General features: G+C 37.8%; 2 protein-coding genes across 2 annotated transcripts; one reads left to right on the top strand and one right to left on the bottom strand.

The window, feature by feature from the left end:
- Window positions 1-18,465: 18,465 nt before the first annotated feature.
- LOC144709522 (Tetratricopeptide repeat (TPR)-like superfamily protein) lies at window positions 18,466-22,951 on the bottom strand. Its single transcript, XM_078583100.1, has 6 exons — window positions 22,843-22,951; window positions 22,339-22,715; window positions 20,458-21,396; window positions 20,322-20,360; window positions 20,144-20,242; window positions 18,466-20,073 (listed from the first exon to the last, which is right to left on the bottom strand). The coding sequence occupies exons 2-5, from the start codon at window positions 22,449-22,451 to the stop codon at window positions 20,194-20,196; spliced, it is 1,140 nt and encodes a 379-aa protein (XP_078439226.1). The 5' UTR covers window positions 22,452-22,715; window positions 22,843-22,951; the 3' UTR covers window positions 18,466-20,073; window positions 20,144-20,193.
- LOC144709523 (Tetratricopeptide repeat (TPR)-like superfamily protein) lies at window positions 22,709-24,517 on the top strand. The gene has a single exon (XM_078583101.1). It carries the CDS (start codon window positions 22,996-22,998, stop codon window positions 24,100-24,102), a length of 1,107 nt encoding a protein of 368 aa, XP_078439227.1. The 5' UTR covers window positions 22,709-22,995; the 3' UTR covers window positions 24,103-24,517.
- Window positions 24,518-24,558: the final 41 nt, after the last annotated feature.

The raw sequence follows: 24,558 nt of genomic DNA, 5'->3' as shown, positions 1-24,558 counted from the left end.
ATAGAGAGAGGTTGTGAGACGGGGAGAGTGTATGAGAGAATGAGGGAGAGCAAAAGAGAGGGCGAGCTAGAGAGAGGACAAGAGGGGGAGAGTGAGGGCAGGAGGGGGGGGACAGAGAAGGGGAGAGAGAACGAGAAGGCTTGAGAGAGAGGGAGAGAGAACGAGAAGGCGTGAGAGAGAGGGAGAGAGGAGAGGGAGCGAGGAGAGAGTTTGAGAGAGAGGAGAGGGAGCGCAGGAGAGAGTTTGAGAGAGAGGAAGAGAGGAGAGGGAGCGCAGGAGAGAGTTTGAGAGAGAGGGAGAGAGGAGAGGGAGCGCAGGAGAGAGTTTGAGAGAGAGGAGGAGAGGGAGCGGGAGAGAGGATGAGAGAGAGAGAGGAAGAGAGGGAGAGAGGGTGAGAGAGAGAAGGAGACAGGAGGATAGGGAGAGAGGGTGAGAGAGAGAAGGAGACAGGAGGATAGGGAGAGTGGGTGAGAGAGTGAGAGAGTGAGAGAGGGAAAAGGGGAGAGAGGGTGAGAGAGAGGGAGAGAACGAGATAGAGAAAGGAGAGGGAGATCGGGAGAGAAGGTGAGAGAGAGGAGGAGAGAACGAGATAGAGAGAGGGATAGAGGGAAAGAAAATGAGTGGGAAAGAGTGAGAACGGGAGCAAAGGAAAGAGGGAGCGAGGAATGGAGAGCGAATGAGAGAGAGAGAGAGAGAGACTGGAACAGAGGGGGAGAGAGAGAGAGAGGAAGAGAGTAGGGAGAGTGGGAGAAAGGAAGAGAGAAAGAGAGGGAGAGAACGCGCAGAAGAGAGGGAAAGAGGACGACAGAGAGAGAGAGAGAACAAGCGGGGGAGAGGAAGAGAGGACGAAAGAGAGAGGGAGAGAGAGAATGGGAGACAGAACAGAGGGAGAGAGGGGGAGAGGGAGAGGGATCAGGAGAGAGAGAGAGGAATGGTCTTTGGTCCGGTTCGGTCCGGGCTGACCTATTTTCGGTCAGATCTTGTCCTTCCCTAGATAGAGATAAATGGCATCTTTGATACTCTTTTCTAGAGGGAAAGATGAAAAAAAGATAGATAGGTGCAAGTGATCCCCTCTTTTAGAGTTGGGGATGGGAAGAAATAGAAAGAGGAACTAGGAGTTCTGACCCTTTGTTATAGGGTGAGAAGGAGAATCAAATAAATTGGAGGGAGAAATTTTGAAAGATGGAGTGTCAAGTTCTTACATTAGAAAAGAGTGACCCTAATTGGGTTTTTACTATGGCCTGTGGCTGAAGAAAGTAGCTGTCTTTTGTGGAGCAAGAGATTGAAATAAATGGAAAGCTGGATAGCAGCTGATGGGTCTATCTTTTATTAAACACTAGACTAGCATAAGGATTTTTTGTCATATGAGCTTGATCGGTCGTTGGAATCAGTCTGTCTCAAGTGGTCACTCATTGATCAACCAAAATTTTGACCAGACAAGATCACAGGATCATCATATGATTGAGATCTTTGAGTGATTGTGAATTGCCAAATTGTATACTGAGTATAAGAACGATCACATTGATCATATCGAAAATTATCCACTGAACTTAAGTGCAAGAATTGAGGTAGAGACATTATAGGGAGATGGAGGTCTACTAGTGTTTGGAGATTGCCCCAGTTGGGTGGTTCATGAATGAGTCTGGAAAAGTGATTGGTTGAAGAGCTTTCTGGAAGACAAAATCACCTCTGATCAATTGAATCAGCCGGGTCACGATGGCGGAGTGCATCTACCTCCTAGTAGATCTATCAACCTAGTAAACCCTTTCCTTTTTCTGTCTTTCTTTTCTTTTCCATTAAGCCCATGAGCCCATAACATAATATTATTTATACCATAAAGTTGATTAAATCTAGATAAATAAATACAAAATTGAAATACTGAATTCCACTGATGTAAGTCTTCCACATGGCCACTGAGTATTATGCATTTGCTTCAACCTACTTGATGAACTTTGGAGTGTTAAACTGGACTGGCACTGTCCCTCCAACTCCATTTCAGAACCATTATCTTCATATTATAGTTGTCATTCCCTAATGGGTTTGGTATGGTTATGAACTTGGCCAATGAAACTCGTCTCCTGAATGCAGAGAACGAGGGAAAATTCCTGCAGTTGGATCATGTGTGCGAGAGAAGGGTTGGCATAAAAAGTTCAATTAATGGAGGTTTCTTTATTGCTATTCACTCAAATCGATCACGCCTAATTCTCAATCTAGGTGACACAAATCTCATTGATTCTTGATCAATGTTGGACAGGTCCACCTGATGGTCTTTTGATTTTTCAGATTGACTGAGTGGTTAAATTTTGATCTTCGTCACAATAACACAGAACACAATTAAATGTTCTAATGTAGAGTAATCTGACTGAAAATTTATTACCTTTAGTCCTCATTTGAATAAAAAAAGTGGATCCTTTTTACAGAGTAACATATATAAATACATGATAGACCTTTCAGCACAGGTGGGAAATTCTGTCCAAGAAAACAATCACTGAAGTGAAGTTTTTGCTGCATGCCTTTTCCAAAAAAGTTCCATTTTGTAGAGTGATATATAGATATATAGTGGTTATTAAAGGTGGGTTGGTTTTGTATTCAAGGAAAGACTGATCAAAATTGAGTTTTGGCTTATTATCCTTGTCAGTGTACAATCCTTTTCTAGAACAGTTAATAGAAAGAACTTAAAATATTTATATGGATGGGCAGTCAATTTCGTATGCAAGGAAAGATTAAGTTAAGAGCATCAATTGTTGAGACACAAGAAAATATAAAAAGAACAAAATTGACAAAAATTGTCTGGACAGAAGACATTAGAAAACAGTTTTCCTTTCATGAATAACATCCACTATCCTTGGTGTCTTTGTAGAGATTATTACAGGACCAACCATCCTCATCATCTGAGTTAGAGTAGCTATTGTGACTTTATTTAGATTTTTTGATGTCCTTCCTGAATATCTTGTTTTTAGGAATGTGTAGGACACATGTTTATAAATGAGAAATCTATGTTTATAAATGAGAAATCTCGTTATAATTTAGTAGTTTTTTTCGCAAATCATTGTTGGTCATCATTAACATCTCACATGAATATGACTCAATTTATTATTTGAAGCAATATACAAAATATGTTATTTTTTATCAGGACATTATGATCTTTGAGCAAATGACTACAAGAACTTTCTTGCAAAATCTCCATTGGCATCCACCCATTGGACTGTGATACCAAGTATGGCATAACCATTTTCAATAAGTAAAAACTTACCAGATCTTGGTATATGTGTGTTACAATTAGTCTGTCATTTATGCATATTGTTTCTTCATGGCAGTTTTCACTATGGTGAACCCAGATTCCTCTTATTTTGAACATGGAGCCATACTTTCCCAAATACTAGGGCTATCATATGAACTAACTATAGAACAATCATTTGAGCATATCTAATGTACCACATCTTCCTTTGTCATGTCAGGTGTCAAACTTGTGCAATTTGATTTTGACTGACCCCAAACATGTTAAATGATTGACATTGACTGGTCCCTACATCCTTAAATTCATTTCAGACCGTATGGTGTACTTCCAACATATTGTGCTATCCCTACCTCAGCTATGTGTTTGTGCTTGTGGAAATCCACACTGTATACTTATTTTGCCCATAATTCATAAAAAAAACTGAGAAATTTGATGTTGCAGGTAACCTTGTAAGAGATCCCACACCTTCTTTTCATTATATTTCTTGACATCAATCAGATGACCTTAAGATACTTCTAGGGGTAGCCAAAACTGTCATTTTCAAACTCCATACTTCTACTTGACTGGGGTTTAACAAGTTCCATGGATTCCTTAACTCTATATATATAAGAATTAAAAAGGCTCTGCACTACTTTAATCAAAGAAAAAATAATAGAGGAAATAAAAGTATTCTTTAATTGATATTGATATTATCATTATCAAATACAAAGTATAACTTCAGAGCCTGATCTCCCACATCCACACCATCAACAAATTTTAAACAGAGTAAACGATATACTAAAAAAAGAGATCATTTAAGATGAGTAACAATACAAAACTACTTCAAAAAAATTAAAAATAAATAAAATCACAAAAATGAACTAAAACTATAAATAAATTCAATAATTTTATAAATTAAAATTTAAAAAACCTATAATATATTATATTAACTAATTCATAGAAATTATCGCCCTGCCCAATCGGTCCCCTCCTCCCAGCTTCCTAATTCTCACCCCAATTTAAGCACTCTTAATTTCCCTTTAATCTCACCCATCTCGCCTTTCCCTTGTAGAAGAAAAATAGCTTAAAGAAATGAATTTTTTATTTTGAAGTCCGAGTTATGGCAGGTAGAATATGCTGTCAAGGTTAGGGATAAGAATAGAGAAATAGCCTTAAGGATAGTATCTATAGCTCTGGCATATCTCAGTGATAAGTCCCAAAAATTTAAACCTAAAACAGATAAAATAGATTAACAAATAAAACAATTTTTTTGTATTATAGTGGGGTTCCAATTAAAAAACATGCAAAACTGACCAGAAAATGGTCAAAAAATGGGATAACATGAAATACCGTTCTTCACCCCCCCCCCCTCGTCATCCTTGTTGGCTGGTCGGCGAAGGCCGCCGACGAGGGGACCACGGGCCGATCCAATGGCCCCTAGAGGGCTGCTGGATCAAGCCAGGACCTATGAGGGGTTCAGAGAACTTCTCTCCACCTTTAACGAGGTATTTTGAGGCATAATTTTCCTATCTTTCATTCATCATTCATAGTGGCGGCGGAGATCCCATTTGACAGTGGGAGAGCAGGAGGGGCATGACACCCCTCCGACCGTTCTTGGAGCTCCGGATGTTGCCTAAGGAGTTCTGAAGCGTCCTGGATTTGCGCCAGGACAGAGGAGAAGAGCAAGGGAGATCGCACACCAAAGCTAGGTGGCGGCCATCAGCGCCCCACCCTTGTTCATCAAATCAGGACAATTCAGGTGCATTTATGACTTTCTTCGGCTGAGTTCTATGTGTTACTATACTCTAGATGCATGATTTTTCACTGAATCTAGATATTTGTCGAGTTTTCTTAGAGATTTGGTATTGCAGCTTCTCTAAAACAATATATCAAACAGATGATCTGCATCTTAGGATTTTCACGATTTTCACTTTATTATAAAAAATATATATCTAATCTTATCCCGACCTCTCCTGGGCATTCTGTCAAACACCTCTCGAGTGTTGACAGAATCACCCTTATATCTCATAAAATTTATATAAAAATATATACATATATCCTAATTTGATCTCTCTCGGGCATTTTGTCGAACACCTCTCATGTGTACAACAGAACTACCCCTTAATTCTCAATTTTCTACTATAAAAGTATAAGAAACATATAATGTATATATTAACTATATAACAAATAATATAACTATATAAGAAATATTCTGCAACTATAGGTGATCCTATATTAATTTATATACTCTGAACTCTGAAGTACTCTTACTAGTGCCCTTATCTGCTCCTTATTTCTTCTCTCTTGTGTTCGTCCTCTTACTTATTATTATAACTATTTTTATTAATTTACTCCTGAAAATTTATTAATAATAAAATTACTCTTCCCTAACTACTTTACTCTTAATAATCGTTATTATTATTCTTACCTCGTATTTAAGATATAAATTGTTATTAATTAAATAAATATCCTCTTATCTTTTGTCAATAGTTTCACACTAATATATCTATCTTATTGGTCTCATCTACTCCTTCACTACCTATATTGATATCATCCTTAACTATAATATCTAATATCTTACTTCTTTATTATTTCTAGTATCTATAAAATATAATTCATATCTGATATTCTTTCCATGTCTAACCTCTCATCTACTTAATATTTTATCACATACTAATTACTTATCATATACTACTATACGTTCTATCCTTATTATTACTATCACTTATTTACTATAACTCAATTATTAAATACACTCCTAAAGGCCAGTCCCTGTGGAGACGACCTTACTCTAACTATATGTTTGAGTGAGTCTACATTTTTATCAATTTTATTTTATTTTAGGCAAATTAAAAATTGCACCGACATTAAAAAATCAATACACAATTTGCCTTCATCAGTGAGCTCTCTTATTAGATGGTGACTCGCGAGGCAGCCAAACCCATATGAAGATGGGCAGCAGAAGTGGGTAGTCTAGCCTACCCACATATGAGTAGCACACACACTAAATTAACTTTATTATATTTATTAAATACAAAAAAATTAAAATATACTTGACCTCTTAAAACCCATTCAAATGAGCCCTTAAAATGTGTTTATCATTTCTTAAATTTAATATCCAGATTTTATGAATGACTTCTAATGTTTTTTATAAATATGATATATTACTTCTATTTTTATGTATGGATCATATATTATCGCTCACCCATTTCCATTTCCCAATACAATCTATTTTCCCCTTCCAACATCCCCCTATAGAAGACTGATAACAGATCGAAACAGCATCACCAAAACTATGAATCCAATCACATGGGTACAGATCACATCCCGTGATTTCTTGGATCCTCAAGTGAGTCATGCCGAGCTGCTCATATGTGCAGCCTCTAGACATATCTACGTGATCTTTGGCATGTTGAATCTCCTCCTTCATCTTGACACCCTCCGTTCACCCTCAACCGTTGTCTTTACATTATCTTGATTATAATAGGAATGGAGAGGAGCAAAGGGAATAAGGGAGAAGAAGGGAAAGAGCCCTGAATAACTCTGGCATGGTGAATTTTTTTCAGAACCTTCCCCTATTTATACTAAGTGGGTAATTTCATAAAAACCCCCAAACTTTTGACATCCAAAGAACCATTTATGTGTGGCCCTCTAGGCCCATTTATAAGTATAGTTAAAGACTCCAAGGGCCAAATAACCTTTATTGGCCATATAAATTAATTATTTATATGTATGTCATTTGTTACCATGTATGTATGGTCCGTCACCCACTTGACACTTCTAGGATGACTTAGGGTATGTTCAACTATCAAACCCTAATTGTTCATCCGAGTTAGTATTGATGTGTTCAGAAAATAACGAAGAAGTCATCACTAATATTTCACTACCTTGGCCAAGGACTTCATCACATCATCTTCCTTGAACTGTGTCCCCTTATACCAAGGGTGGATGATCCCATCAGGACCATTCAATTACCTTCGTTAACTTCTTGATGCACCAAGACAATTTTTTTAGAATTCCATGATTAGGAACTCATATGTCATAGTCAAATTACAATAGTATATTCATAAGAGGCCTTAGGTGTCTCGGGTCAAAGGGCCACTTACACAATTGTGACATGAATCAAACCAATTGATAGTTTGGTATAATACCATTTAGTGATTCACACATATTGATTTAGTGAACTCTTTCCGTTAAAGAGTACCCATTATCTACCCTTATTCTGTCCATGCTAATGGCTATGGGGCTGGTCATACTCATCACATGAATGAGGCTAGATAGTGTCCATATAAATACTTGGATGTCATTATTGAGAATAATTTGAATAAGAATATATAGAACACTTTCTATAAAACTAGTCATCTTAGTATTACAATCTCATCATAATTTGCCAAGTCCAATCGTGTATTTATGGACTTCATTATAAGCATCACACATGTACTATAATGAGTACATCATATTAATGAACATGGAACAAGATATAGAATGTGTGATTGGCTTGTCAGCCACATATTTTTTCATCACTTACCTCCTTCCATTCCCATCTCCACCTTCCCTTTAATATCTAAAGCCCCATCTCAACCTTACAGGTTAAACTCCATTCCCCCGTCCCCATCCAATTAGGGTTAAAAATGTTGATAAAGGATTTTAGTTTGTGTAACGATACACATAATTTTCCATATGAGCATAGACCAAGGGTTGAAACCATAGAGAAAAATTATTGAATAAGTGAATTTTAGTTTTAATTTCTCTTTTTTGGGACTTTAATATTTATTTTACTAATTTACGGCTAAAATTATAAAATTATTATAAGATAATTGTGATAATTAACCTAATTTATTCAGAATTTATAAAATAAATTTAAGAGCTATAATATAATTTTATATTAGAAAATCACTTAAGTCTAAATTAAAATACCATCATTGAAACTTTCAGCAGCATGGGGTGACGATGGTGGATATGAGTGGAGTGGAGCAGAAGAAAGAGATGGTTGCTGATTACAACGGAGATGATGGCCGATACATGTTGATGAATGACAAAGCAGGGGTGATTGATGAGTATTTTATCATTGCCAGTGCCGAAGAGTGGAAGTGGATAAGTGCCAAAGAGTGGTGGAGGTTGAGATTCCTAGGCTATTGACGACAATAGCCTAGGAAAAAGGATGAAGATGTGAGATGGACAAAGCCGAAGATTACACTAACCTCGTTTGCATGTGACCAATGGGTGCTTTTTATTCATGTAACCTCGTTTGCATGCTTTTTATTCATGTATCTTGATATGGGTGCTACTGTTGGGATCTACATGCCTTGACATGGATGAAGAAATCAAAACATCCATAGCTGAAGACTTAAACGGAATCGAATGGCATCGATAACATCATTAAAAAGAAGTACCTTTGCACGGATCGCATTTGTGATTTCTTGGATCTCGGAGCAAGAAGAGTCGAGTTGTTCAAGTGTGTAGCCTCTAGACGTATCCACGAGGTCCTCAACACATTGGATCTCCTCTTTCTCTTGACGAGTTCTACCTCCATCGTCGTTGTTACACTGTCCCGATCGCATCGAGCATGGAGAAGAGTCATGGGGAGAAGGGAGAAGAAGGGGATGGCCCATGAACAATTATAGCCTGAGTAAATTTCGTTCAGGGCCTTCCCCTATTTATACTAAGTGGGTATTTTTCATAAAAGACCCCCAAAATTTAAGTATATCTTCCGACGTCCAAAAGACCTTTTGAGCGTGACCCTCTAGGGCCATGTATCAGTCTAGTTAACGACTCCAGATGCCAAATAACCTTTATTGGCCTTCAAAATTAATTAACTATATCATCATATATATTAATTAAGGTCGGATCGATTTAACCCAATCAACAGGTTGAGTCTCCACCACATGGGATGTCAAGCTACACCTCGTGCTTTAGAAGATACAAAGGAGTGTGTACTGACTCACTCATGGAACATGTTTGTCATCAGTTACCGTGTACGTATAATCCCTCGTCCACTTGATTCTCCTAGGATGACTTAGGGTATGTTCGAGTGTCAAACACTAATCAGTCATTCGAGTTAGCATTGATGCATTCAGAAATCACTGAAGAACTCTTCTACGATATTTCATTGCCTTGACCAAGGACTTCATTGCATCATCTTCCTTGAGTTGTCACCTCTTATACCGAGGGTGGACGATCCCATCTTGACCACTCAATCATCTCTAGGGACTTCTTGATGCACCGATACTAAGACTATTTGCAATCCCATGATTAGGGACGCGTAGGTCATAGTCAAAGTACAATCATCCGTCCACAAGACGTCTTTGGTATCTCAGGTATAAGGACCACTTACACAGAAGTGACGTGAATCAAACTAATTGACAGTTTTGTATAATACCATTCAGGGATTTGTATGGATCAATTCAGTGAACTCTTTCTTCTAAAGAGCACTCACTATCTATCCTTAGTATATTCACACTAATGGATACGAGAACAACCATACGCATCATATGAGTGATGCTAGATAATGTCATTCTATCTGGATATTTTGATGTCCTTCTCATGTATCCTTCGAATAGGAATATTTAGAACTACGTGCTTAAAGACTAGTGATCTCCGTATTATGATCACATCAGAATTTACTAAGTCAGATCATGTATTCATGGACTTTATTATAATCATCGCACGTGAGTATAATGAATATGTTGTTATAATGAATATGGAACAAGACACATAATGTGTGATTGGCTTGTCATCCACATATTTTTTCATCAGCTACTACTTCACTCCTCACCTCTTAGAGTACAAGAACATACCTAGATGAAATTTTGAGTGACTAAATCACTATGTTCATCAAAATTAGGAACAAAATCCAAAGGTGTATTTTTTTACGAGAATGGGGAGATCTATTTGTAGATCCAGAATATTAGATATATAGAGATAGAGGAGGTCAATATGCAACTTCCCGAAAAATTTGAGCCTAAAATGCGTTCTAGATTTCTAGATATCATCGCTTGAATTTGGAGAAATCTGAGCCATTCAACTTTCTCTCTGCTCTAACTTTCTCTCTCTTACAATTTGTATGGCAGATTTCCAGGGTGGCACATAATTCTAGAAGATGCAAAATTCAAATTTTTTTAAAGATATATAAATAAATTCAAATTTGTATTTTTGACTTACAAAGTTATTTTATTTATGAATTTAATGTTAGAAAATTCCATAAATATAAAAAATTCCATAAAATCTGAATAATATTCTAAAAATATGATTGATAATCTGCAAATTAATACGATTAATTAATGAATTTTACATTGTATTTATATGTTTTAATGATTTTATTTGCATGTTATCATGTTAAAATAAAGATAAATCACTTAAACTCTCATTTTACTATTATTTCAGATTTTTTATCATTTGTTTACATGGAATTTAACATCATTTTAGTGAATAAATATTTTTTACAGGGTTTTAAATACTTGGCTAAAGGTTGGTAAGTGTTTTCATGATTTTTCTGGAATTTTTCCATATTTTTATATAATTGTTTGACCATTATATAGCCAAGAAATGATTTTTACATATTTAAATAACACATATATTATTTATTTGGCATTTATAATATATTTAAATATTTACTAAGGAGTATCCACGTCATTCGCCCGAAATTCGGGCGAATAAATGGATATATTTATTTAAATAAGAATAGAGAGAGAGAGAGAGAGAGAATGAGTGGTTATTATAATATAATAAATAGAGAGAAGAGAGAGAGAAGAATAGTCAACATACGCGGCTATGATTTAAAATACATAAAAGAGAGAAGAGAGAGAGAAGAATAGCGGCTTATGATTTAAAATATATAAAAGAGAGGAGAGAGAAGAATAGTCAACATAAGTGGCTATGATTTAAAATATTCGAAAGAGAGAAGAGAGAGACGAATAGCGGCTTATGATTTAAAATATATAAAAGAGAGAAGAGAGAGAGAAGAATGGTCAAAGATTGCGGCTAAGAGAATTAAAAATTATTTTTTTTTTAAAAAAGACCTTTTGTCCTTTTCTTTTGTTTTTATTTTTTCAGGCTGACGTGGAGCGTTTTGAGCCCTTCGAATTTTGGAATCACACGCCAATGATTGCGCGCTTTTGACGCGCACAACGACGTCTCGGGACGTGATCCGAGGAAGGGGAAAACGAGAAATGATTATGCGGGCCAATCAAAAAGCGTTTTTTCCAAGCTTCTTGGAGCAGAGATAAAACGATCCAACGGCCTTGATTTATCATCACTAAAACCTTGATATCTTGAGATCTAGATATCGGATTGGGCTGAAATTTTTAGGGTAGGTTCTTCTTTTCCCCCTCTACAATACAGAAGGTTGGATCTTTAAATGGAGGTTTGGAAATGGGCGAAAATCACTTTTGGATGATCTCCCCCAAGCAATTGGCCAGGAAGGACACAGGAGGGATTCTTGAAATCGACAGATCTTGCTTCTGAACTCAAATTTTTAAGTCTCTGATTTGTATTTTGATCATCTTCTTGAACGATTCTAAAATGCCAAGGCATGGACGAAATGTACATGCCCTAAAAGTTTGTTTTGAATGAGATTAGCACTTCGTTTTGATTCCGATTCAAGGTCTGGTTTTTTATCCTTAATTCTAAATCAATTTAAAACATTTATGCTTCATTATATTTTTGATTTAGGGTCGGATTTCAATTTTTTTCCCAATCTCTTCACTTTCTCTCTCTAGGTTAATTTGTTTAGTTTCTCTCTCTAGATTTCGATTTTTATTGTTTAGGAATTTAATTTAATATATAAAAAAACCTAAAAATAAAATTTGAATCGAAAATTCATCTATCTTGAACTCCAATTTAAAGATCTCTTTCTTGATTATTTAATTCCCAATTTTAATTCATAAAATTGTTTTATAATTTATAATAATTGGGAAATTAATAATCTGAATTAATCTGAGCTTAAAATTATAAAATTCCTATCTTGAATTTTCTGACCTAAATATTAAAAGATCAAAATTAAGTTTTACTTAATTTTGATTAATTAAAGAATATTATTGAGGATAATTAAGATTTATTAATTGCAAAATTAATTCATTCTTGAATTAATTTATTAAAATTGGATAAAAATTCTCATTTTTTGCCTCCCTGTGGTTCGACCCCTTACTTGCTCTATATTCATATTTAGTGATTAAGGGAAATTATAAATTTTATTGCATATGTCTAAAAGCCCAAACAACGGCATATTTTACGTACATTTTCAGGCTTATCAATGATACCCTGTATAAAATTTTAAATAAATCTCAATTGATGTTTTATTCATGAAATTATTATGTTAAAAAACCATAAAATAAATAAAGATGTTAACTGAATTATAAAAGTGTAGTAAAATATTTTAAGCCTTAATAATATGGATTAATTATAATTTCAATGATAATAAACACATAAAAATCATGAAATTAACATGAAAGCTAGCATGTTATTTGTGATTATCAGCAAGCTCCAACTCCCTCATACCCCTCCCAGCCTCCTTCCACAGCTCCAACCTCCATCTCCTCTATTCCCAACTTCACATCCTTCACACACTTCCACATTCACCTTGCCCATACATCCACCTCCTCTCACTCCACTTTAACTTATTTCCCATATGACCAGCTCCCCCGATCCCCCATTCCTTCTTGGGTTGTATAAAAGCCTATATGATCTCATCACCTTGTGTGGAAATAATTCCACCCTTGACTTGCTCCCTAGAAGAGTTTCTTCAAGCTTTTCATGTGTCCAACCTCAAGACATATCCACTTAATGGATATAATGATGGATCTCCTATTGAGCTTATTCATCCCCCTTGAAGACATGATTGATATTCCCTCAATTCTAGCTGATGTGGCCACCTGAAATGGGTTCCTCCTTATTTATACTTCTTGTGCATATTTTGATGAAGTCATTAAAACTTTATAATATCCACCATCCCGCATTGATTTCATGCATGTGACCCAATAACATACCTAAAAAAATTTAGGGCCCCAATAATATTTAATTGGCTAAGCATATTAATTAACTATATCAACTTATACATAAATTAATAAAGGATCAATTTAACCAAATTGATAGGTTCAGTTTCTAGTCTATGGGGTACTAAGCTACGCCTTGTGCTTTGGAATATACAAAGATATAATGGAACTCTCTCATGGAATTTTTACCATCATAGATTTTTATATACATATAATAATTCATCCACACAAGACACTCTGATGCTTAAGGTATGGTGAACCATCAAACTGTAATGCTTCATTGTACTTATTACCAGTGTGTAATGGAGATAATTGGAGAGCCTCATCTCTAATATCCACACTACCTGGGACAAAAGATATAATGTATCATCTTCTATTTAGGGTGGACAATCCCAGATTAACCACTCAATCACCTTCATATACTTCTTGGTATATCTGAGATAAGAGTAATATGAATCTCATAATTAAGGACTCATAATTCATAGTTTAAACATAGCCTCACATGCGCAAGATGTCTTTGGCGTGTCTCATAAGCATACCATTGATATGATCATATGACATGAATCAAGATGATTGACATTTAGGTACAATAGTATTCAGGGATTCCTAAAAAAAAATTTTATGAACTCTTTCTCTAAATATAACCTATTGTCTGTCCTTTGAGTATATAAACTAATGGCTACATGATGAGCCATACTTTTCATAAAAATAAGGTCAGATAGTGCTGTTCTTTTTGGATATTTAAATGCATGCCTTGAATTTTTTTTGCATATGAATTTTTAGATGATATGCTTAAGGATTATAGATTATTGTATTATATAGTCTCACCATAATTCATCAACTCATTGCATATTCAAGGATTTTGTTCTAAACATCACACAAGAAATACTAACAAGTAAACACTCATTTCAATTAATTTAAACATGGAATAAAAATGAAATGGCTTGATGGATACATAATATTTATCAAACTCTGAAATTAAGCATAGATTCCAAATTCACTAGATAAATAGATTCAAAATGATCCATTCACCTTTACCTACAAAAAACTACATAAGAATAAATGAAAGCACTAATAAAATGACTGTGGAATGACCTTAAACAATTATACAAAAAATTGAAAAATTTCGAAGTGTTTATCAAGTAATATAAAATTAATTTATACTGAAAAAAATAAGCTTTGACAAGACTTATTCATGTTAAGCTATCAGGCATTATCTCATAGTAGAAGCCGTAGATATGAAGGGAATAATGAGATGTGGTGCCTAGATGCTACGGGCCTGTGTTGGTAGAGAACTAAAGTACTTTTTAATATAATTATAAATTAATAGGTCCATATCCATGAATGTCATACTATTAAACTGCAAGTGTATAGTGAGATAAGATGTATAGAAGAGTTCACCGGTATCAAGTATGGGTTAGCTTGAATGAAGATAAAATGTAAACTCCATATTCTCTACTGCTTTCCATAAATATTCTTACATATTGACTCCTACATTCTTATATATATAAATAAAAGGGATTAAAATTATAAAATCGTATCCATACCCTAAAAAATATGTTAATTTTATTAGTAATTTTTTATAGTAATTTTTCACATATATGTTTTTTATCTTCATTAAAAATGCCTCAAATGCATGTTATTAACACTTCAATTGGGATGACGCCTTTCGAAGCCAAACATGGGTGAGATCCTCCCATGATTTTTTATGTATGAAAATATCCAGAATGGATGAGGAGGATTGCTGATAAACACTAGACGCATTACATGTTCACAACGAGGTTTTGATTTTTCCCAATTTAGGGTATTTAAACATATTTTCTAACATTTATTTCATAAATAAAATATTTTATCACTCATAAAAGAGACTTTTTCAATATAAAACAACTTTATGTGTTTCTTATACTTTCAGAACAACATTCTGATTTTAACCATTTTTCTGATACTTTTATGGAATTTCTGATCTTTTTTTAATTCGCAAAAACGCGGTGTTGAGTACGACAAACCCAATAGTTGTGCTCGTAGACCGATCCAGCCATGCCCTAGATGCCACTAAGGGGGTTTTATATATGTAAGGTTGAGTGAGTATTAGAGTTTATAGGTGTGGAGCGAGCTTAATTATCCCAATTACCCATGGACCCCACTCACCCATGCCCATGACACAAAGGAAAAATATACAATAGTGATATTTCTGCGTGTTGTAGTGGAGACCTCAAGCGCAGAATTTCCTGACATTAAATTCATAAAAATACCTTTGTAAGCCCCAAAATAGATTTTTATACTTCAAAAAATTATCAAATTACTTTTATAGGTATATTATATTTTTAGGAATACATTATTATTTTTCCCAATTCCGGGTATTTTGATGATTTTTTCTAACATTAAATTCATAAATAAAATATTTTCAAGTTAAAAATATAATTTGAAAATTTTAAATTGTTTAAAAGATATTTTTTGACGTTTTTCAGTCTATATTATATTTTTGGCATGAGAAATACAACAGCAAATTTAGGATAGAGAAAGTTGACTGGTGAAGAATGATTCAACTTCAAATTTTGATTACTAACTATTGAGAAAGAGCTTTGGGTTGTATTTTTTTGGTTAGCTGATAAACTCAAATTTGGGGTGAAATATAAATCATCTTGGAAGATGAGTGAAATCAGTAAAAAAGTTTCAATCAATACCCACGTAGAATACTAGATAGTAGATGAGTATGGGTCATCTCCACATGAAAATGTTCTTATAAATTTTATTATCTTTAGATTGTTATTTGGGTATGATAAGGAGGGATACAGATGGAATAAGAAGTGGTGGTGCAACAGAAATGGCAAGATGAGAGGGAGGTACTAAATATTTAACTAGCGTAGGATGCTATGTAAGAAAAGGAGGTGGGATGATGTGAATAGGAAGAATGGAATTGAGGGATTAGGATAGATGAAGACACAAGGAGAAGATGGGTGGATGGAGAAGATGAGTAGTAAGGGAGATGGATAAAGATAATGATTTTGGGTTTATAAATCAAGTGGAGGAGAGAACATGGGGTGAGATCGCGATGACATATATGATGGATGGTGATGAGATAAAAAAATATGAGTGAAGAAAAATATGGGTATCCATATTCTCATCTAGTTAATATGCATGAGACAAAGAAAAATACGAGGGAAGACGTAAATCAAAGTGAAGAGAGAGTAGATAAAGGGAGGTGTGTGAAGAGGTGAGATATGGATACATGAAGGTTATCATGAATTATTTAAGGGTTAGTATTACTGATGAGAATAAAAGAGGGGATATGGTAGAGATAATGTGAGGTGTGTGATGTTGAGGGATCGTAGTATTTTGAAATGGAAAATATGATATGAATATGTATCTAACTATGTATTTGATGGAGATAAATCAATGTAATGCAAGGGACTAACATTAGATCCCTACATTTCATTGTGATCAGGGCAATTTCCTGGTGCAGAGTGGAATCTCCTCTTCTCTATTGACCTTCTCCGAACATTCAAGAACCCTTGATGGACCTTTAAAAACCTTACTCTCTTTCAATCTGCCTCTCTAAGAGGAAGTGAGTTCAAAGATGATTTTTACACAGATTTGGTGTCAAGTTATATATACTACAAAACAGATGGATAGAGATGATAAAAATGAAGCTATCCTCAATATTCAGCACAATTAGTCTAATGTTGGAGAATTCATAGTAATTATTTTGATTAATTTATTTCTCTCTCCTTGTCCTCATCACTACCGCCACATAATTTTTAGGATTTTCTCTTTAAGTCGCAATTAAATTTGTTCATTGACTCTGATTCGGCCGTGTTATCCTCGATCAATGGCTCATGTCACATCAACAAGTTTGCCTCATCACAAAAAAGAAAGAATAATGGGATATTATTAATGTATAATAATATATAAAAAAGAAGGCAGTGTGTCAAGGCATGCCAAACATCAACGGGTCTTTCTTAAAAAAACCAATTAATAATGGTCACATGTACACATGGTGAAATATTTGATTCTTTTCAGAGGATAGTGTCAGAAAATTCCCAAAAAATACTTAAAATTCACAAAATTCAAAACTCTGTTAAAAATGATTAAATCCTTTAAGGAAAAATTATGATTAACAAAGTGATTCGCTCATTTAGAATCTAGGTTGAGTTTGTTCTTGAAATCGAAGAGGAAGGATTGAAGGACTGACCTTCAGACAAGACTCATGAAGAGAAAACCATTCAGCCTATTGGGCAATTGATGAAGAGCTTAGTGTGATCTGAATATTCTTCGAACTCTTATTATCTTACTTTTTCCCCAAGTTTTCATCACCGATAGCCAAATGTTTCCACCACTACGAGTGCCACCACCAACTCCATCATTCATCAATGTGTATTTGCCTGCATTTCCATCATCATCAATGAAGGTAAAACCCTTATCAGTCCCCTATGTTATCCTCGCCCATCTCTGCATAAATGCATCACGGTAAAACCCATCGGCTCACTACATTCATGCCACCGGTACCAATTATCATTTGCCACTGCAGAAGCACCGACTGAGGTGATTAATTAGAATTAGTTATGATATCTCACTAGAAAATTTCACAAATTTACCAACAGTAATCCATAATTTTGTCAAAATTATGGTAGTTAAGATGAATGTTTCTCTACTTAGAATTACTTTTAATTTATTTTCACTATTTAGTTTATTTATTAAATTAGATTTAATTACTACTATATATGTAAATCTTAACATAAATACATTTATGTTATTCACATATTCAGTACCCTTGCTTAGTGCTCGTAAGATATATACATCAAAAGCGTTAAATGATGTAAATTAGCCCCAGTATCTGCTCTATCAAAAAATCATCAACTTACATTTTCATTTCTCTTAATGTCCATAGAAAATCTATTAATTTGGTAGAATATATGGTGGCCAAGGGGGGTGCTCTGACTTTGCGAGCAGCAGTCCAAGTGGAATCCCACCCTAATCCTCTCTCTTTTGAGCTATCATCTAAACTGTAGTGAAATCCATCGCAGGTACTTCTACTTTCAACCTAGGAAGAAACCCCCAATCATTTGACTTATCAAAGTGAGATTAGTCAAATTCATCTTTTCTGTATAGTCTTTTAGTTATCGAAGAAATAGGCCGGATGATGGTTTGTGCACATGTGTTGCAAGTACTTGACATCACCAACGAAATGCATTTGATATTAAAGCTCAATGCTCTTCTATTAATCATTCAAAATTATATGAAATGGAAGAACACACCCACTAAAGTCAGGAATATTTGTAGAATAAATGAATTGTGGAATGAGCAAGATAAAAACATTGCTGAACAACTTTGAGCAGTTGAGAGAAAAACATTGCTGAATAAAGTAAACATCCTTTGATCTAGGAAAATAGTCACCTCAACCTGATTCACAACATCAAGTTGCTTTACCGAACTTAACAAAATACCAGCACTATATGTGATGTAAGTGGAAGTAAGAGAAAAAGGGAAAAAAACATTCATTTAGCGTTAACGAACAAGAGTTTCTATGATCTGTTGATTGCCCCTCACCAGATTCATTTAATGTTCCACATATAGGTGCACACACACACAAATATCACTGGAAGAAAGAGATCATTGTGGAAGTCAATCTATGAAGAAAAAAAAGATCAGAAACTCCTTCAACCATGAACATTAACCTTCAAATGGAGGTCAATCGATTAGATTTTACCACTTGAGCAAGGCCCCTAAACAAAAGCTCCAATCCTCTAATATTATTTGTCACTGATGATCTCATTCATGTAGCATCTAAAGCTCCGATGTTTGTGTAAGTATACATTTTCCTTTTTCGTTATTGGATATGATAAATTTCAGTTTTATAAATGAATTAATCCAAGTGGACCACAGATTATTGACTCTGCCATTGACTTTGACTATGACTATACCAAGGGAACATCAGGGTCTGGCCAAAGTTTGGTCAGACCGGACCAAAATCCAGACTGCAGATCCTCTTTTTTCAGGGCATACCGAATTTCTGATTTTAACATCAGACTGGACTGAAGACCAGAGATGCAATGGTTATCGTACTTTGTACACAATTTATCTCTCTCTCCCTAAATGGACTGACACGACTATGACTTAAACTGAATTTATCAGCTTGGCAAACGAATTGGTCATTTTGATCTTCAAATCAAATTTCAGCATTGACCTTTTACCCCACAAAAATTTCATATCCAAATTTGACCACTGAGGGAAGGCCCATATAATCCAGATGCACATTTTCACTAACCGATTCTCTTAAATTTCGTCACTGTAAATGCATAAACTTGCGACGTTTCATCACTTCAAAAGATGACTTGACTCTAACTTTAACTTTGACTTTCGCACATAAATTGATCAGTAAGGATCAGTCGATGCGCGAAAGTCAAAGTCAGTTAAGGATCACTAAGATGTGGGTCATGCTTTCAAATTAAAACTTCCACTTAATATTCCCTCGACGACGACGCCATTGCTGTGATTTCATCGACATTACGCCTCGTCGTCCTCGTAGGGCCAAGAAGAATTTATTTTTCTAAACAAGATAAATAAATGACTCACCGGGATGGAGCTGCTCTTAATGGGTCATGCTTCCAATTTCTGTAGATGTGTCATGCTTTCACATTAAAGCTTCTACTTAATTTTCCCTCGATGTCAACATCATGCGTCGTGGTCGTTGTCGTCGGGACGTGCAGAATCGTTTTTTTTTCTAAACAAGATAAATGAAAGACTCACCAGGATGGAGCTGCTCTTAGCGGGTCATGCTTCCAATTTCTGAAGATGTTTCATGCTTTCACACTAAGCCTTCCACTTAATTTCCTCTCGATCTCGACGCTGTTGTTGTGATCTTTTCGTCTGTTCATTGTCGTCATAATCAGAACAAGCACAATATTTTCTTTCTAAACAAGATAAATGAAAGACTCACCAGGATGGAGCTGCTCTTAGTGGGTCATGCTTCCAATTTCTGAAGATGTTTCATGCTTTCACATTAAACCTTCCGCTTGATTTCCCCTCGATGTCAACGCTGTTGTCATCCGTCGTTGACATCATTGTCGGAACAAGCATAATTTTTTCTTTCTAAACAAGATAAATGTAAGACTCACCAGGATGGAGCTGCTCTTAATGGGTCATGCTTCCAATCACTGTAGATGTGTCATGCATTCACCTTAGAGCTTCCACTTAATGGTCTGTTTGTCAACACCAATTCTGTTTTTTAAACAAGGCAAATGAAAGACTCACCGAGCTGGAGCTGCTCTAAGCGGGCCACGAGACCATCTCCTGGCTCCAGAGAGGTGCTCCCGGAAGATGCCCTCCAGCTTAGGATCAGGCCTAAACCCACACCTCTTCATCGCCGCATAAACCTCCATCCCCTTCTCCATCCACCCACAATCAACCAACCCCCGGGCGACAGCAAGAAAGTGTACCTCCTCCCTCGCCACCCCATACCTCCCCATCTCCCCCCAAACTCTCAGCGCATTCCCCGCTTCCTTCCTGGCAAAGAACTTCTCCAAACCCACCAGAAAAACCCGCCCGTCCGGCCCACAGCCCATCTCCGTCATCCTCTTCAGCAACCCCAAAGAACCCTCCAAAGACTCCGCTCCCATCAAAGCCCAGTAAGTCTCCTTCTCCACCTCCGCCATCCCCTCCACCACCTCCCTCGCCTCCTCCACCTTCCCCGCCTCGCACAGCGCGCGCGCCAGGCAGTCATACGCCGCGGCCTTCCCCAGAAGCTTCCTCGCCTCCCCCGCCATCCCCTCTCTCGCCATGACGTAGATCAGCGAGCGGTAGACCTCCGCGGGAGGAACCATCCCCTTCTTCCTCTTCATGTCGTCGTAGAGCCGCAGAGCTTCGAAGAGGTTCCCGGCCATGGCGAAGGACTCGATCAAGAGCGCGTAAGAGGTCTCGTCAGGGGGAACGCACCTGGCGGCCATCTCCCTCCATAGTCGCTTCGCCGTCGCCGCGTCCGCCGCGGACTTGAGGAGTAGGTTGAATCCTTGGGATGTGAGAGGGAAGAGCTTGGAGTTGGCCAGGAGGAGATCTTCTGCTTCCTCCGCGTTGCCGTGCTCGCAGAGGGTGCGGAGCAGCTCGTACCAGGACGACGAGTCCTGCGCCAGCCCGAGCTTCTCCATGGCGCGGAAGGTCTTTATCGCCTTTCCCGCCTCGTTCGCAGCCGCGTACCTTGCAAACGAACACCGGAGCTTGATCATGGCGTTCGGGGAGAGGATTTGGGTTGGAGAGAGAGAGCGAAAGAGAAAGAGAGAGAAAGAGAGAGAGATAGACATATATACATAGAGAGAGATAGATACATATGTATATATAGAGAGAGAGATCTTACTCTTTGATCAAGATGACAATCGAGTTGAAGAGAGAGAGAGATAGATATATATACATATATATAGAGAGAGAGATAGATATAGAGAGAGAGATCTTACTCTTTGATCAAGATGACAATCGAGTTGAAGAGAGAGAGAGATAGATATATATACATATATATAGAGAGAGATAGATATAGAGAGAGATATAGATATATATATACAGAGAGAGATATAGATATATATATACAGAGAGAGAGAGAGATCTTACTCTTTGATCAAGATGACAATCGGGGTTGAAGAGAGAGAGAGAGAGAGAGAGAGAGAGAGAGAGAGAGAGAGAGAGAGAGAGAGAGAGAGAGAGAGAGAGAGAGAGAGATGTTACTCTTTGTTCAAGATGATGATCGGGTTGAAAACTAAGAGAGAGAGAAAGAGAGAGAGAGAGATGTTACTCTTTGTTCAAGATGATGATCGGGTTGAAAACTAAGAGAGAGAGAAAGAGAGAGAGAGAGATGTTACTCTTTGTTCAAGATGATGATCGGGTTGAAAACTGAGAGAGAGAAAGAGAGAGAGAGAGATGTTACACTTTGTTCAAGATGATGATCGGGTCGAAAACTAAGAGAGAGAGAGAGAGAGAGAGAGAGAGAGAGAGAGAGAGAGAGAGAGAGAGAGAGAGAGAGAGAGAGAGAGAGATGTTACTCTTTCTTCAAGATGATGATCGGGTTGGAAACTAAGAGAGAGAGAGAGAGAGAGAGAGAGAGAGAGAGAGAGAGAGAGAGAGAGAGAGAGAGAGAGAGAGAGATCTTACTCTTTGATCAAGATGATGAACGGGGTTGGTGAGAGGAGGTTGCGGTGGAGCATCATGCGGAGGAGGTACCAGGCGATGGCGAATTTCTTGTGCTGGGCGAGGATTTGAACCATTAGATGCCAGGATGCGAGGTCGGAGCAATGGCGGATCTTCCCTCTTCGTTGCGTTCCCCATTGGAAGGCGAGGAAGGCGGACTCCCAGTCGGATCGGAGCTCCCAGATAGCCGCCTGGAGTAGATTTCCTGCGAGTTCTTCGCCGGAGCTTCTCAGCGCCTCCGTTGCCTCCTCCCTTGACGAAGCTCCGGTTCTGATTCTCCGGATGAGGTCGATCGCTCGCCGGAGATGGAGAGCGTCGCCTTCAGAAGGAGAGATCGGAGACTGTGGAAGAGGGAGATCGGAGGTTGAAGACGGAGATTGAGAAGAGAGTGAAGAACAGAAGAAGCGGCGGAGGAGAAGATTTGGGTTTACGGCTTTGAGCCGAATCAACGCCATCAATGAAGCTCACCTTCAGATTTCTCGCTCTTGCGGCTCGTAGTAGGGTTCGGCCCGTCTTCGTTGACGAGACGGGACGGGACGGATGCCGAGAACTATCTGCAAGTAAAAGAGGAAAGGGTTTAAGGGTTCGTTCGTCTTCAACCTTGGGCTGTTGTTTGGAGAGATGGGATTCGTGTACTCGGTGGTTCGGAGCGGCAAGCAGGTTCTACGGGCGAGCTCTGGAGATTCTCTTCTTCGATTCTTCGATAGGAGACTGTCGTCTTCGTCTTCGTTGTCGGCGCTGAGCTCCAGATCGAGAACGCCGTTGGAGAGGCAATTCGAGGAGTCGATCCACCGGCTGAAACCTGGATTCACCTCCGAAGATCTAGAATCGACGCTTCGATCACAGTCCGATCCCGATTTGGCCATGGACATCTTCCGGTGGAGCTCCCAGCAACGCGGATACCGCCACCCCGCCCCCGTGTACCACGCCATGGTCGAGATCTCGATCGCCGGCCGTCGATTCGATCAAGCGGAGGCTTTAATCGATGAGATCCTCTCCGGCGCGTGCTCGAATCCAGATCTCCGCCTCTTCAACGACATGATCCGATTTTGCTGCTCGAAGAAGCATCTCTTCTCCCGCGCCTTCGACGTGTTCAAGAAGATGACGCGAGATTCCTGCAGGCCTAATCTAGAAACCTACACAATGCTACTTAGCTCTGTGCTGAAGAGATTCGGCAAGCCGAGCGTCTCGTACGTTTACCTCCACGCTGTCCGATCGCTGAGTAGGCAGATGAAGGCGTCGGGAGTGATTCCGGACACCTACGCTTTGAATCTGATCATCAAAGCTTACAGCAACTGCCTGGAGATGGACGACGCGATCAAGATCTTCAAGGAGATGGGGCTCTACGGCTGCGATCCGAACCAGTACACGTACGGTTACCTCTGCAAGGGACTGTGTGAGAAGGGAAGGATTGACGACGGACTGGAATTTTTCAAGGAGATGAGAGAGAAGGATTTGGTGCCGACGAAGACTGTGTACTCGATCTTGATCTGTAGCTTGGCTATGGAGAAGAGATTCTCGGAGGCTGTCGGCGTCCTGCGAGATTCGCTTGAGAAGGCCTTGGTTCCTGATCTGCTGACGTATAGAACATTGTTGGAGAGCTTGTGCAGGGACGGGAAGGCGGATGAAGCGTTCAAGCTACTGGAAGAATTGAGGAGCTTGGAAGGATGCATGAGTCAAAAGACTTACTCAAATCTGCTTGACGGATTGCATTGGCTCTGTCAGTGAATTTACTTCGGATATTCATCGCTTTCATCTCGAATTCCGAACTCGAAATTCCGGGATTCCGAGCTGCGATTGGATGAAGAACTAGATGAGATCTGCGCCAAATCGATTTGTGCTTTGTCGTGGAAGAGATTTCTTGATTTAAATGGTTGGATTGAAGTGATTTCAAGAAAGAGATCTGCTACTTACTGATCTGTTCTTTGATGTGGAAGAGATTTCTGGAGAGCTCGAGACTTCATCCTCTGGCGCGGAAGAACACTCCAGCTTAGATCTGTCGTCGTTTAAATAGTGCAGCAGAATTTGAACTCCAGAATAATTAAAATTTCCAATATACCCTTTTATTTCTTCTCAAGTCCTGTCTGACCTTGTGCTCGTTAAAATTTCTCATGTAACAGTCTCTCTTCAACTGGTTTCCTTTTGATTGAGTATTTCTTATGTACCCTCGTATGAATAAAAGAA

This window comes from Wolffia australiana, chromosome 11 (assembly GCF_029677425.1).
Source record: "Wolffia australiana isolate 7733 chromosome 11, ASM2967742v1".
NCBI lineage: Eukaryota > Viridiplantae > Streptophyta > Magnoliopsida > Alismatales > Araceae > Wolffia > Wolffia australiana.
Note: the sequence above shows the minus strand (reverse complement) of the source record. Positions and strands in the feature narration are given on the sequence as shown.

What these genes read in the sequence shown, in the direction of transcription:
- LOC144709522 (XM_078583100.1), bottom strand. Translation starts at nt 22,451, where the DNA reads ATGGTTCAAATCCTCGCCCAGCACAAGAAATTCGCCATCGCCTGGTAC. An exon ending in CTTAGAGCAGCTCCAGCTCG is followed by an intron (nt 20,361 to 20,457) that starts GTGAGTCTTTCA and finishes ACACATCTACAG; the next exon opens with TGATTGGAAGCATGACCCAT. An exon ending in TTAAGAGCAGCTCCATCCTG is followed by an intron (nt 20,243 to 20,321) that starts GTGAGTCTTACA and finishes GGATGACAACAG; the next exon opens with CGTTGACATCGAGGGGAAAT.
- LOC144709523 (XM_078583101.1), top strand. Translation starts at nt 22,996, where the DNA reads ATGGGATTCGTGTACTCGGTGGTTCGGAGCGGCAAGCAGGTTCTACGG.